This window comes from Drosophila kikkawai, chromosome X (genome assembly GCF_030179895.1).
Source record: "Drosophila kikkawai strain 14028-0561.14 chromosome X, DkikHiC1v2, whole genome shotgun sequence".
NCBI lineage: Eukaryota > Metazoa > Arthropoda > Insecta > Diptera > Drosophilidae > Drosophila > Drosophila kikkawai.
Window position 1 is genome coordinate 9,707,775 of NC_091733.1, and position 16,208 is coordinate 9,723,982.

Here is a 16,208-nt window from a genome sequence, read left to right on the forward strand (position 1 = left end):
TACGCGGCATTATAGTATGTTGTATATACAGGGAAAGATGTCTATTTGCTTATAGTGTATACATATAGTAGTACTCACTGCACTGCGCCTCGTCCGATTTATCCTCACAGTCGTCGATCATATCGCAGCGATAATGCGGAGGGATGCAGTACGTCTTGTTGAACACATACTGCCCGCAATTCAGCTGAGGTGTCTCGCATTCCGGTGGGGCTGCAGGAGGATATAGAAAATGATGTTTATAATTCTCAAGTCCAGATTTAGCAAGAAGAACAAATTTGAATTGAAAGCGCAGTTTTCGTTGTGCTATTTGTATCTTAATTAATTTTACAATACATTTAAATAACAAAAATAATAGAATTAAAAAATAAATATTAAAAAAAAAATAATAAAATAACAATATTTTAAACATTGATTTATCGAAATTTTAAATATGGAAAATATATTATTATCGAAATTATCAAATTATAATGGAACTTAAAAAAATCCCCAATAACACTGTTTAAATTAAAAGGGAAAACATCAATATAATAAATCAAAAAATATCGGAAACGTATAAAGCTATTCAAAAGTATTTAAAACATTGATATATCAAAATTTAAAATATTGAAAAATATTGCTTATAACGTAATTATCGAAATTATCAAAGTATAATCGATAATTTCTGTTTATATTAAGAGGAAAACATCAATATAATAAATCCAAAAAATATAGAAAACATACATTTTAAACTATATAACGTTATTATCGAAATTATCAAAGTATAATCGATAAATTATTTTTCAATTCAATTTATTTGCATTTTTCCGTTTCTTTTCTTTCGTTCTTTTGAACGATTTTAAGCACTTTTTTATTACACATTTCGGCGATAATCGGCAATGCAATAATCACCCATTTAATTAAATTAATATCAAGTGAAGTGAAAATCGATTTAAGCATCCTTTCACCCACTGAACACTTGAATATTTTCTTGGTTTTCTTCACTTCACTTAATTACCGCCCGAATATATTCCTTTATTTCACATTTTAATTATAGCCGAGTTTTTGTGTGGTTTTCGCGGCTTGTCCGCTTAATGCTTCCCGGGGATACTTACGACATGACTGCATCTCATCCTCGCCGTCGTCGCAGTCCTTCTGGTAATTGCAGACCCAGTGGTGCGAGATGCACTTGCCGTTGTTGCAGCGAAACGAGTCCGTTGGACACTCGGTGTTGATGCCGCTGCCGCTCGTGCTGCCCAAGCTGCCACCTGGGGAATAGAGGAAAATTCGGTGGAAAATCAGTGGCAGTTCACAGCTTAATTTACCAGAAAAAAAAGAAAGAAAACTAATTGGCAGCCGGCTGCCGTTTTGTCATTTGATTTAAGCGCAGCTCGGACCCGAAACTTGGATAATAAGCCAAAACAGCCAAGTGACAGCTGCCGGAGGCACTTTGGAAAAACTCTTGTTAATTAAATAAATTAAAGATATTTTCATTATATATATTTTTTAACTTTTTTTTGTTCTCTAAGAAATATTTAAAAATAATTAAGAGTAAAAGGAAAGCTAAGAAAATATTTTAAAACTAAGAACTTACTTCATGGAGCAACATATTCAAGTATTTCTTGGTTATAAAACAATTAATAAACATATAATAAAATTTATAAAATATTAAATACATTTCCTATAAAAAATAAGCTCATTTTCAAGTGTAAAAATGTAGAGAAAGGGGCAGACAAAGGGCCAAGGCAGGCCTTGCTGCAGACAACAAAAGACTGTCATAAAATGGCAGCTGCAAGGATGCGTCTCAACTTTTGTGGCTGCCAAAGCCGTCGCGGCTAATGGCCTTGTCACACACACATACACACAGCACACACACACACACACACCCATGTGTTGTGTGCATTGCAGGAAAAGCTGCAACAGCAGAGGCCAAGGAAAAAGGAGCAGGCAAGCTAGAACGCGACCGGAAATGCTTAGCTGGGATTTCTTCTCGACAAGACCAGCAGCCAAAAATGGCTGGGAAAACTGGCCGGGAAATGTGAAAGCGGGTGGGAAGGAGGAGCAATGTGAAAGCAATGTGAAGGAAATGTGCGGAAAAGGCGACAAGGGGTCGGTCGTCTGTTCAGTTTTTTGGGTCCAGGGCGCTGACAATGTCATTTGTTTCCGGCTACGTGCACTCCGCACGTGCCCAACTTTCTGCGGCCAGGAGAGAGAGAGAGAAAGGGAGAGAAAGCAGGAGAAAGGTGAGAAGAAGTGCCAAGAGAAATGCCGGAAGAAAGGCTACAAAATATAGAAAGAGAGCACGAGGGAGAGGGACGACCGACTGCACCTGCTGCCACTGCAACTTCAGCTGACGCATCTTCGATGCAAGTTGAAGCCGAACTTCAATTAGGCCAAATTCGAGAAGAAGTTAACGGAATTGGCACAAAGAAAAGCCAAGAAATGGAATTGAATTAGCCAAGCGAATGGAAGAAAGAAGCAACTAAATTGGCTAAAAGCAAAAACTTTTAACTATTTTATTTATTTATTTGGTTTTAAACTGGAACAAACATAGAAATCGGAAGGGAAAGAATATAAAGAAGCTTTGATAATTCGATTTTTTAAATATTTCTAGCAGGGATTTTTTCATTCTGTTAAGAGCAAAGAAGCTAAAAATATATAAATATTATAAAATATAAATATATATAAGAATATTTAACTATATGTATATAAATATATGCAGCACTTTTTCGTTTTTGAGTTCCCTCTTGGCTTAGACCTAAAATTATAGAATTCCTACTCCTCCAACTGTCTTGGATTTCCACTTTCTTGGCAAACACTTTCAATTAATCTGCGGCATACAGGTTTAATAGCACCTCCACTTCAGTTTGGGGGGAAAATCCCCTTCAAAGCCCGCACAACTTCATGTCTAATTATGCATCTAATTAGTGGAGTGCATTCTCCGTTTGGCAATTCACACCGAAATTATTTTTGCCGCTTCTGCGGCATAATAAGAGGAAAACCGCAGTCGACAGTCCCTGATCCCAGCACATTTTCCCCACCCCATTTCCCGCTTTTCCCGTTGCCACTGCCACCTTGTCGCTGTGCAATTGAATTCCGAGCAGTCGTCATACGAAAAATGAAATACACGACGACACAGCGAATAATTCACATTTCGGGGGAATCCCCCTACTTAGTGTACTAGGTATGTACATATGTATGTATATATGTGTGTGTGTGGAGAGCTTTCATTGCATTATCCTGCACAAATAATAATAATAATTAGGAAAAGTGTTGGCTTGAACAGTGATTAGGTGAGTTTATTTATGTTGTTTTGCTTTCTGGATTTTAAACTATTTCTTAAAATTAATAAGAAAAAAATTAATTTATTTATTTTCTTCTTTAATTTTTATCGGTTTTTATGACTTGTTTTTGTAAATAGAAAATAAGGTTTTAATATTAAAAAAATTAAAAAATAATTTTTATTTTTTAAAAAATAATTTTTTGTTTTTGTAAATATTACACTAATTTGGTTAAGAGTTTTATCTATACATTGTTTTAATTACAAAAAAAAATCTTAAGATAAAAGTTAAGTTGAAAATAATTTATATTCTAAATTTTTAAAATATTTTCAACATGGTTTTTTGTATTAGAAAACTGTCTTAAAATATTTCAAAATATGTTTTCAATATTTTAAAAAGTTGTTAATACTACAAATATTTTATTTTTAATTAAAAAGATGTTTTTAACATTTTACCACAATTGTAATTGTCTTTTAAATTTTATAAAAATATTTGTAATATTTAAGAAAGGTTTTACATTTTTTTAAATATTTTTAAAAAATGCTTTTAGTACATCAAACAGGTTTTTAATAATTTTAAAATATTTATAAATCTTTCTTCTTCTTCATCTAAGCTTTGTATATTTAAATCTTAATTATAAATGATTTTATGCCGCAATATTGGGGCATTGTCACCACTGTCCAAGGACAAGTTTGGCAAACTTTTGGCCGTTACTGTTGTTGCCTTTTCCTACTTCGTTTGTTTGCCACTTTTTTGGGGAGAGCGGGGCAAGGCCGAAACTTGAAATAGTTTTTGGCTGCCGGCGAAACTATTTCGTTTTGGTGTCCAAGTCACCGAAAAAAAAGAGGCGAACTGCCGCCTTTGATGGGCCTGGCCCGCACAAAAGTTTTTGTCCCCGAAAAAGGGAGATAATGGCGGTGTCCCCGGAGTTCCTTTCCCGTTTTCTGTTTTCTGTTTTCCCTCCTTCGATTCGGGGAAATTCCTCGGCCCCCTTCAACCGCGACAACATCAAAATGCACGTTATTAAGTATTATGTTGCCGTTGCTTCTATTTGTTTTTATTGTTATGGGCCATGTTATGGCCATGTCCTGCTGCTGTGCCACCTCCTTTTTTTGCCACCGTCAACGGTTTTAAGAGCTTACAAAATATTTTGTAATTTTGTCACGTCTCAACTTTGGCGACGTCACTTAAAATTACATTTACCAAAGCAAAACAAAAAAAAAAAAAAAATGGGCGGCGAAAATACACAAACAATGGGTTTGGTTTTGGCCAACAGGAAATAATGTTTGTCTGAGATTTTTCTTTGGTAAATCAAAAATAGATGAATTGATGAAATAGATAGATGGCCTCAAGGGAAACCAATGAGTCTGTGGAATTTTCCAGGGGAAAATAAACAGAAATCAAAGGATTTTCAAGCCTAGTACAAACCAATTTAGGTATTTTACGGTTATTTTGAAATAATATTATTTAAAACTAAAAGAAACTATAAGTTTCTCTCACAAGTTAAGGCTAAACCAATAACCTTAATCACAGCTTTTAAGGCTTTTGAAACCGATTTGTAATCTTCTTAAGTTCGAACAGGTGAACACAATCCTAAATTTATATAGCATCAACTGTATTGTTCTTTTGCGGCTTCCCTTTGGCCAGGTTTTGCTAACTTGGCCAACACTTTTGGCTCTCTTCTATCCTCAGCTTAGCCCCAAACATAAGGCTTAGAACCAAGTTCAAGCCGTTTCCCTCTTCTATCCCAGAGACAAGCATAAATCAATGTTTGGATTTTGCGGAAAAAGAAAAACTATAAAGCTTGGCGAGGGAATGATTTGGGCCAAATCAAAATGGAAATAACTATTCCAGTTCTAAGTAAGCCATGAATAGATGGCTGACTATTTACCCGCACAAAGTCACTGAAGTTGTGCAGGGAAAAAATAAGGATTGCATTTAGTTTATATAGGAAAAAAATATAGCTTTGACTTTGAAAGAGGTTTAAAAATCCAAATAAAGTAGCTTTTAAATCCTTTTTTAATTATTTTTTAAATACTATTTAAAGTATATTTCAAAATGTAATACAAAATAAGCTAAAACCCATGGGAAATAGCTTTTAAACAATATTAAAAATGTCTTTAAAAATGTCTTTAGATTCAATTTACATTATTAAGTAAATAAGAAATCATTAAAAGTTATTATATATATATATTTGCAGTTAATTCGTTAACTAAAATAAATATTTTCCCATAAAAACATACATATACTTTGTTTTTTAATTGAAAAAATGCCTTGATCCATCACTAATCACATTAATCTATAATATTTCGAAACATGACTATTTTTTTCCAGTGCATCCATGCCCCATGACCATGCCTGTAGTGGCTCAAAACTATGGAGGAGAAGGCCAAGCGGGGTAAATGGCTTAAAAAAATAAAATAAAAAAAAAAACAAAAAAAAAATGCAACCCGCATTTCAGCTCTCCTCTTCCCGTTTTCCTTGTCTCTGACTGCTTTTCCATACATTTATTACCATGAATTTCCATTACTCACTTAAAGAGGGGTAAATCGGACTGAGGGGGAGGCTAGGCGTGGGCGGATTACAGGATTAAGGGGGCGTGCCCGCAAATATGGCAGTCAGACAAACGCGTTATGGGAGCCACATAACCAGAAACAGAGGCACAAGAGGAGAAGGGAAGGGGGACCCGGATCGGGTACTGGGAACGGGAGCCCAACTCCAGCGAAGATTCATCAATGAATTTATCAGTTTTTATAGGCAATTTATTATTTATTGATGGCCAAAAAACGAGAGAGGAGGAGAGGGAGCGGCGGAATCTAGGGGGTTCTTTATGGGACACAGGCACCCAGTGTATCCATCTCCATATATAGCATACATTTCAGGGCGAGACAATAACTGGCAACAGCTTTTCAAACTCCAAACGTTTCTCTCTCTCTCTCTCTGATACATAGTATATATATGTATATTTTTTTTTTATTTTTTCGTTTTTGAATAATGGCAATGGTGGGTGGGTTTTTGTGTGTGGGTGGGTGGTTCAAGGCAGTTTGGTCATGTGGAGAGTGCATTTGGCAGTCATAAAGGAAGCGAGACCGAAAAAGAAACGTAGCCAAAGGGAATAAAATAATGGTTAGTGCATAAAAACCAAAGCGGAATATTCAATACCCTTAAATATTTAACAACCAAGGGAAATGTTGACACTAGAAATTGATACATACGAATGTAATATCATAAATATTTTACAACTATAGTTTTGGGACTATAAAATTATATGATCGACTTGGAAATGAGGCTATATGCCAAAAGTTAAGAGCTGTAAGTATAAAATAAAATATAAAAGGAAAGCCTAGAACCATAATTTAAATTTAAAATATATAGCATTCAATGTTATCGAAAAATTAATCGATAAATTTAACTAAATTTGTTTATTCCGTATTTAGTATTGTTTTTTGAACAGATTACAGACTCATTGCTCATAAAATAGCCATTTATATATCCACCTTCCCGATACGTATCGCTGTATCGATATTTTTACCATCCCTAGACTTCATTTATTTTAATGATCGGAAAGGTTAAACACTTTTTCTTAAGATGTTACCCTTAGCTGATATGCCGTAGGAAGGGAGCCTGGAAAAGAAAACTCAAAAGACCCGCAACATTCAGCCGGAAAATGGAAAACGGCAAAAGTAATGCGAAAACGATGAAGCCGCGTCATAATGTCCGGCAAATTGTTGCGGGCATTCGCATCGAGGCACGTCTCAGTTTACAATGTTTGCCTTTGATTTCCCATTCAGGGCATTAAAATTCTTTGGGTGGGTGGTTTTTTTTCCAGTGGGTGTTACATTCCCAGAGGTGGCACTTTCTCCTATATGCGATAAATATCGAATAAATGGATATTATGTGATCGAAATCATCCGATATTTATCGCCTGACTATGCACCTTTGAGTAATGAATCAATTTCAATTAAGTTCAACGTTCTAAAAATGTTATATTAGAAAAATCTATTAAAAAGCAATAACTTATCGATTGTTTTTTTTTCAAATAAACTCAAATATCGTTAAACGCTTTGGTAATTAATGATTTGTAAACGAAAGCTATACCAATTCCAAATGGAAATCGTGCCATCGCAAGGTATACACACACACACCCGATTAGCCCCAGAAAATAGCAATATATCGATGACCGCAGCCCGCTTAACCCCCTCGTGACCAGCCTGCGCGATCTCGTACGTGATTCAAGGCGGCAGCTGACGGACGGACGCGAGGGAGGCGCGCCGTGGCAGTTCGTGATTAATTTATAATATTAAATAAATAATTAATTGCGCTGCGAAATGCGCCATAAAATGCATATTCCGGCATTAACTTATAAATAAATTCGCGACACTAAATCACATGACAAATTTTACAGTATTAAATGTGATAAATTTCAAAAATGCCATGAAAAAAATATAATAAAAAATGGTACACCAAATCGAAACACCATAACACAAACACGATGCATTTGCAATGAAAGCGATGGGGGAAAAACGTTCAAGTAAGCCCAGTGGCATAATAATTATTTATTTGTGTTTGGGGCACATAAATGGAAATAAATTAAATATTTATGCGGCATAACCTGGCGGCTGAAAACGGCAAACAAAGGCCAAGGAGCAAAAGAAATTAAATAAATACAAATAAAAATAGGCAAATAAATGTTGCATACAAAGGGTCAAAGGGAAGAGAGAGGTTGAACAAACAGACAACGGGACCCCAAAAAAAGGCCAACAACCGAATGGAACTTGGCCAAAGAAAATACAAAAAACAAAAAACAAAAAACGAAATAAATAAAAAGAAAGGTTGGAACATTTCAGCAGAGATGCCGTTAATTATGCCACCAAAGTGCGATTCTCTTTTTTTAACGAGTAAATTATTATACGCTGTCATGCAAATAGTTGCAATAAAAAAAGCAAAGGAAAAAAACTCGGCACACAGGCGCCAGACCATGGCCATAAAAGAGGGGACTGTGGAGGTGGCGGTTAGGGGCGCTGGTTCCGTCGACGTCCCGAGGAGTGATGGGGAGGCCAGGGAGGCTGGCATAATTGCATGCTCGAAGCCAACCTCCAATCCAAAACTCCAAGCTGGCGTACACTGGGAAAAAGTGCACCGAACTAAAGATTTCGTTATATATATTTCTGTATTTATAGTAGAAAAGTTTCTGTAAATTAGGTAGATGGTAAATTAGGTAAATGGTTTCAAGTACGTTTTGTCAAGTTAAAAATTCATCTTCTCAATATAAACTATATAAGGTTTTAATCCTTAGTCTTTCCCTGTGGAATCTTAGTCTTATTTCTCTCAGTGCAGCCCGTCCTGGGACTCATTTGTATGCACACAGGCGGCCTATTATTTTTAGCGCTGACGTGGGCGACGTCGTCGTCGACCCGCGACGGCTGTGAAGGGTTAATGCGACCGCGGCAGCAAGCCAATGGATGGATCCTGCGGATTCCTGTGTCCCCCGTCTCCCTGGATCCCCGGCTCTCGGGGATCCCAGTGATGTGTGGACCACCGAAGCGACGAGGCCAAGTAAACAGCGAACAGACAGACGGGGGCGACAATAGAGTTTCTAGATATTTTTAACTTAAGAGAAAGTATAAGGACCTCAAAACGAATTTCTCGGGGTTTACTTGATATTCACAATCAAGAATTTATACTTAAAAAGAAAAGAAATTGTTGAATTGTTGTTGGGTTATTGTTGAGTTGTTGTTGAATTGAGGTAGTAGAAACAATGTCAAGAGCAACCCTCGCACTTTGAGCTTTCCACTGCAGGTCATACACCCACACTACCACCCACACTACCACACACACACACACACACTGGGACAGGAAGACGCAGACACCCACAATTTATATTTGATGACCTTACGCACATTCAATGGGTAAAACAAGCGCGAAAAGTACTTCAAAGGACGCTCAGGCTGGATCCGCTTTGCAGGAGACCAAGAACCGTAGCCAGAGTTTCACATATTAATAATAATAATCCCAGCGTATAGCGACACGGGCGCAACTTTAAAAGCCGGTCATAATTAATTCGAACATTAACCAACTTCAAAAGCCATTTACAAGGGCTTAAAAAAAAAGAGTTATAAAAGAGCTAAAATATATCAAGAGCTTTTAAAACATATTAAACATTTTCAGATCAAAATATAAGCCTTGAAACAGCTATTCTGTAGCTTAGTCTATGATTAAGTACAAATATTTCTGAATTATGACCTATAAAAATTACTAAAAATATTTTTTAAAAATTAATACTTATAAGGAAAAGGATTCAGTTAGTAAGCAGCATATCAATGCTTTTAAAAATGCCTAATTTGTTTATCAAACTAAAAACCGATGAGGTTAAAAACAAATAGGAAAAATAAGATCAAAGAGGAGAAAAGAAACAGAAAACAGAAAAAACTGGGCTCACTGAAATGTACGTGCCATTGCAGCCAAATTGGGAAACTGAGAAAAGTGACTCCATAAACACGTTTTGCCGGCAAGAAAAACAAAAAACTATTGAGGAAAAATAGAAGGAACATAGTGGCAAACATTAGCTTTCCTCTGCAGGAACAACAATAACAAACAGTTCAAACCAAGCTGAAAAAGAAAACAAACCCAAATAACAGCAAAAACCCAGACATCAACATCAAAAAACAGTGAGGACAATGTGGCTAATTTATAGCCTTTCAAGTTTTCCTCTTTAAATACATATATATGAAAATATAAGAGATTTATTCCATCATGTTAAGGTATAAATATTAACAACAAAATAAAAAAATAAATAAATATTTACTTGATTTTTGTCATTCAACACTTTTTTACCAGATTTACATTAGCTTAAATATTAGTTAATACCAAATAAAGACAAATTTTCTGAATAAATCATATAAATAAAAAAGAAATATATATAAAGAAATTTAAATATAAATATAAAATATGAATATAATAAAATATAACAAAAATATACGCTAGATTTTATGTATATTTTTTTAAGGTCTTTCTTTATTTTATTTTGGCCAGATCTGGGAGCAAATACAAAAAATAAAAGAGCCAAGGGAAAAAATAGCGACAAAGAGGGGCCGCAAAAAAGAAGAAGAAGAAATAAAAAGAATAGAAGACGGGGAATTCCCGTTATGTGACACACGGGAGAAATTAATGCCTGCCAAAATGTGCGCGCCATTCTGCTCCACCACTCGTCCTCCCCCTGCCTCCTTTCTGCCTACTGCTGGGCACGTTTTCCAAAAACAGAAGTGAAAGAAAGGGACAGAGAGAGAGAGAGAGAGAAAAAAAAGGACAAAAATCAAAGACAATTTTGCTGCTGAGATTTTTTTGCAATAGGAAAAAATGAAAAAGTTTTGCCGCAACTTTAAAGTGAAACAGAGAGATAGGTGTGTGTTTTTTTTTAAATAAAATAAGAATAAAATATATAAAAATAATAATACAAATAAAAAAAAATTCAGAAAGCTATAAGGACAACTCAAGAAAATCATAGAAAACAGAAGCAAAGTGTAAAAATAAAGGACTACAATTCTAAAAAATTACGTATACGTATAAAAATAAAATAAAATATAAATATAAAAACAAGCTTAAATAATATTTTATATATTTTCACGAATTTTCCTTATAATTTCTCAATATATATTAGTATATTTCAAATAATTTTAGCATTAAAGAAATTCGGCAATTGGCGCTACACTGCGTATACTTAATATTTACAAAAAAAAAAAAAAAAACTGAAGAACTTCTCATATAATTCCTTTCCGCTTTGTATTTGAAGAAATACTTAAGTTGTGCAAATTTTCACATTTAAAGGGGCAAGTTTACAATTTAAAGAAAATGGTTTTCCATTACTTTTCCTTTGTTGCTATGCCTTTAATGCTGTGATGTCCCCGCGGCTCTCGACTTTAAAGCCAACACAAAGGGATTTTTGCACGGCTTGCTTTGCTTTTCTTTCGGTTCGCGTTGTTGCTGTTGTTGTGTGCGGCTTTATTATGGCTTTCTTACCCCCTTAGCCAGCATTTTCACACCTCCCCCCACTAGCCCACACCATTGTTGTTGCCTTGTTGCTTGGCGAAATCCCTTTGTGCCGGGCCCAAAGGACAATGGCATTGACTCGATTCGTACGGAGCAGCAGCTGAATGCAATCACTGGCATACAAAATGCAGGAGAATTCTGCGCTCCAAGGAAGCTTGTAAGGCGACTTTAAGTGGTGTTCATAAGCCTGAGATGCTCTGATCTTGACGGGGGATAAGGCCTAATGACCTTGAAAGTGAGGGAGAATGGAGAGCAGAAGGAGAAGTGCTGCTAAATTGAAGGATTTGGTGGCCTGGAGAGGGGAATTATTATGTTAAAAGGAATTTAATTAAGGGGAATTCAAATTAAGACAGAATAAAATTAAAGTCAACTAAAATAAGGGTAATTAAATAAAGGGAAATAAAAAGAAGGGATATTAAATTAAGGGAATCAAATGAAGCGGAATTTAAATACAAATTGAATAAAGGGAAATTAAATAAAGGGTAATAAAATGAAGGGTAATAAAAGAATTGAAGGAATTCAATTAAAGAGAATTTCATTAAATTCAATTAAAATTAGGAAATAATAAAATTAAGGAAACTAATACAAATGGGAATTAAATAAAGGGAAATAATATGCATGGAATTTAATAAAGGGGAATTAAAATAAAATACAAATGAAATAAAGGGAAATTAAATAAAGGGTAGTAAAATGAAGGGGCGGTTAAAAAAGTGGGAAAATTCAGTTCTCAAGGAGAATTTAATAAAATGCTATTAAAATTAAGGAAGAATAAAATTAATAATATTTAATAAAAGGAAATTAAATAATGGGGAATACAATAAATTATTTTCAAAGCGAGCTTTAGGTAGTTCATGGTAATTAAAATATCTTTTCAATTATTTTAGCTGTTAATATATATAAATAATCAAGATATAATATATAATCTCACATATTTAATCTATTTTTTAAATTAAGTTAATCAAGATCATTTTTGTAATATCCTTAATATACAAAAATAAATAAAAAACGATCTAGACAAGACTTCTAACAATCAAAGAACACAACTCAAATTGTTAATCCCTTACAAGTTAATTAGTTATTTAGCAGTTAGTTTTAAGTTGGTTCCATAATATTAAATTATATATATTTTATTTATTTATCTAGCAGCTTGTTTTGTATTTTTCCCTCTCAATTTCCCCTTGTATTTTCCTCTTTTCTTTTCGCTTCCCTGCAACATTTGTGCGGCATTAATTTGAATTTGAAGCGCGTTCAAAATGAAATCACGCGCACTCCAGAGTACGGGCAGGCCGGGTGGCAAAAAAGGGCAGCTGAGGGGGTTAAGGGTGAGGGGGAGGGGGAGAGGAACGAAGCTAACTGGTGAAGGGGTCAAAGGGCAGGGCCGCCTGTTGGTGTGACCAGGCCTGATGTTGTTTATGGTGGCAGACGGCGCGAAATTAGCATTAGGCCAAAGCGATGCCAAACAATTTTGCCGGCGTTTTGTGTGTGTGTGTGTGCCCCGAAAACAACAACAATAAACGGAGAGGGGGCTGGGCAGGGTTAAGGGTAATCAGCGGGGCACAATGGTAGGGTTAAGAGTAGCAGCGAGCGGCAGACTCGCGTTGCATGCCAGCATTATTGGAAAATGCAATTCGGGTTTTAATTGCCAGCAATTGATGGCCAAAAACGGGGGCCAACAAAGCTGGCAACTGGGAAAAACTTTAAAGTTTAAAGGGCTTGGGAAAAGCGGGGGAAAATCGGTGGAAAATCGGAGCCTTGGTGCCGCTGGAAAGCCCCTCGGTGGTCATTGGTCAATCGCAGCCCAATGTGGAATGTGTGTTAACCCCTTTCTGCATCGCCACTTTTAACCAGCTTCGAGTTTGACGCCCTCAGCCAATCTCTACGCTTTCACCATTTTCCATTTCCCCTCAACCCCTTGCTGTCCTCTGTTAATAATCGATGACTGCAGCAGGGCCACAAAAGGGTTAAGGGAGCCAGAGGGTATATGGGCATGGAAGGGGGCGACTGGCGGTCAACTGCAAGTGTCGCTGGCCGCACAGCCGTGGCCAGTGATTTAGGGTCAGCAGCACACGGCCAAATTTTGAATGCATTCGCCCGCAAAATGCCCCACAATGCACCCTTTGTGCCCGTCAAAGAACCAGCAACCGTAGCAACAATGCGAGCCACGAACCGGAATGGTTACACTCGCAAAAAATATGGTAGATAATTGTAATAAGCCTTAAAGTAGAGAAATATTAAAATCACAACAATTACTAGAAAACTGTGACTTAAAAAAAGAAATAAAGTGGTTAACAGTCACAATGAAAAAGTTTTTGAAATTTTAAAAGACCTAAAATATGCGTATTTTTTAAATTTAGAAATTTTGTAAGTTTAAAAAACATATTATCAAAATGAATGAATTTATTTCAGTTTGGAAAGCGCATTTATAAAATTAAAAAAAAAAATTCAAATTTTTGGTAAATCTAAAGTTAAAAAATCCATTAAAAAAGCGAAAAATTCATTAAATTCCATAATAACTTAAAATTTTTTGTCAATTTTTGATTATTTTAATGGTGTAACTCCTTATCAAATTTTGAAAAAATGTCAACAAAAATGTTTCCTCTGAAAAATCGAAATTTTGAACTATTTTTAGGCAGCTTTAAGCAGGAAATTTATTAATTTCATTTTAATAAAAAAATTTTAAATTAAATATTTAAATAATAAAAGTCTAAGAAAAACTTTTTTGCTAGTGTAAAACCAAATGAAGAAATGTTAAAGAAGGAAAACCACAGAAAACAAAGAGAAATGGCAGTGATACTGCCAGGCATAGGAAATGGAAGTGTTGGGGAAATACCCTGGAATTGGATAAAAATTATGAATTTATTATTAAAATTATGAATGAATTAATTTCTAAATTAATATTTATAATATTAATTATTCATATTTTCTTAAACTTAATTTTTTCAACTTTTCCACAGCACATTCCCTAACATAGCGTAGACGCCATGTTGTACCTGCGGAATGCAGGCCATTCAAAGGGGGGAGGCAGAACTTAAGGGCGGGGCAAATGAAGTGGCACACCCCTTAAATTCATGTGTGATGGTGGTGTGTGTGTGTGTGTGTGTGCCGTGTGGGTGGCAGTAACTTGGCTTAGTGGCGCGGAAATATTAAATGCGCCACTTTGCCGCACCGTGGCGTTATTTTTCACTTCTGCCGCTCGGAATGGCCCTCGATCAGTCATCGAAAGTTCTTACCAAAAAAGTCACTTTAAGGAAAGTCCCCTTATAGGAATGAATTAAGCAATTACCTGTAAATAGATAAGGAAAATGACAAGCAAATTAGTGGTTTAACTCAACCAAGAGATTGTTTTCTTATAAGGAAATCACTGAGAGTGAAATGATTGAGCGACTTAATTAAATAATACATTAAAAGGTATCTTTTCCCACCCCACACAGTCTTGAGTTTGGGACCATAATTCCCTTTTGAAATCGTTGTGATAATCCAGCACTCTTAATATGCAAATGGAATTCGCTCACTTTGAGACGTAAGACCTTATGGCAACTTTTTGGCCGAATGTCAATTGCAGGCGATTTAAATAAATGGAAATGAAAGTGGGAGGAGGGGGAGGGAAAATGTAAATGAAAATGAAATGGAAACGAAATCAAATGAAATAAAATAAAATGGAAATGTAACAAAAGGAAAAAGAATGCCTTAATTAAAAGAAAATTATTCCTACGAATATTTTGTTGATGCCCAAACACACACACACACACTAAGACACACCGTAAAAGGGAGAAGGGATTTACAGTTTGTTTCTTGTTCTTGGCCATTGTTTTCGGTTATGGCCATTGTTGCTGGAGATTTTGCCATCATAAAATATTCAAAACATTTAAGAAATTTTCCTGTGACAATGGCCTGGTAGTCCTGTAAGGATAACTGGCGTGAGAGAGAGAGAGAGAAAGAAAAAAGGCCAAACAAAAGCTGCAAATAATAACAAAATTCCACTTAAATTGCGCTTTTAGTTTTACGCACACAAACACTAACACAAATAGTTCCTCCATCTTGCGGCCATTTGTAAAATGTCACAAAACGAAACAAGAATGAACATGAAAACGAAAACGAAAATTAAAAGAAAATTGAAAGGGGACTCGGACTCGGACTCGAATGGAATTGAATTATTTGAATGCCGGAGACAGGCAGCTAAAAATATTAATTGAAATATTACAATTTTCTTGAGCTGGAGAATTTAAAAATGAGAAAAAAACAAACAATGAAATTGGTTTATTTAGTTAAAAAGATTGTTTAAAATATTTTTAAAAACTATTTGAAATAAATCTGTTTATTATGAAAGTTGTGTAACATAATTCTTCAGTTTTTTATTTATTTTTAATTCTAAAATACATTTTTAATTAATTATTCTCGATAAAAACCTCTATAGTATTTTCTAAGTTTTATTCAAGGTAAATAAATAAATTGATGTTGTGTTTTTAAATATTAAAAGCTGCTAAAAGCTAAAAAGTCCTAATAAAGTTACTGATTAATGAAAACTCCATTAGAGTGTCAAAGGGCCATAATTATTTAAGGCAAATGGTATAAATTCATCATTTCCTATAATCATTTGCATTGCGATATTAAAGTTTTCCTTTCCCCTTCAACTTGCCATAAACAAAATGAATAAATATGCAAATAAACAAAGGAAATGCAAAAGGCAATGGAAAATGGCGAGCATAAGCATATAGGAATATCATTTTTTGGAATTTTCGTATATCGTTATCTATAAGTGTATAGCAAAAGGCAAATGGAGCGGTAAGGAACGTTTCTGCCCCCCCCCAGGCGGCAGTTCATAAACTTTCGAGTAAATTGCAAACTTATGCAGTTCCTTTGCATGCAAATCGTGGCGGGGGTAGAGCGGTTACCTGCGTTTACCTG

General features: G+C 35.2%; 1 protein-coding gene across 6 annotated transcripts in view; it reads right to left on the minus strand.

The window, feature by feature from the left end:
- mgl (low-density lipoprotein receptor-related protein megalin) overlaps positions 1 to 16,208 on the minus strand; it is a 164,896-nt gene that overhangs the window by 25,659 nt on the left and 123,029 nt on the right. For all 6 annotated transcript variants that reach the window (XM_070287816.1, XM_070287815.1, XM_070287814.1 and 3 more), the window contains exons 3-4: positions 1,092 to 1,244; positions 79 to 210 (exon numbers count right to left, since the gene is read on the minus strand). In XM_070287816.1, coding sequence (XP_070143917.1) covers positions 79 to 210; positions 1,092 to 1,244 — 285 coding nt within the window. The remainder of the gene's footprint in view (positions 1 to 78; positions 211 to 1,091; positions 1,245 to 16,208) is intronic.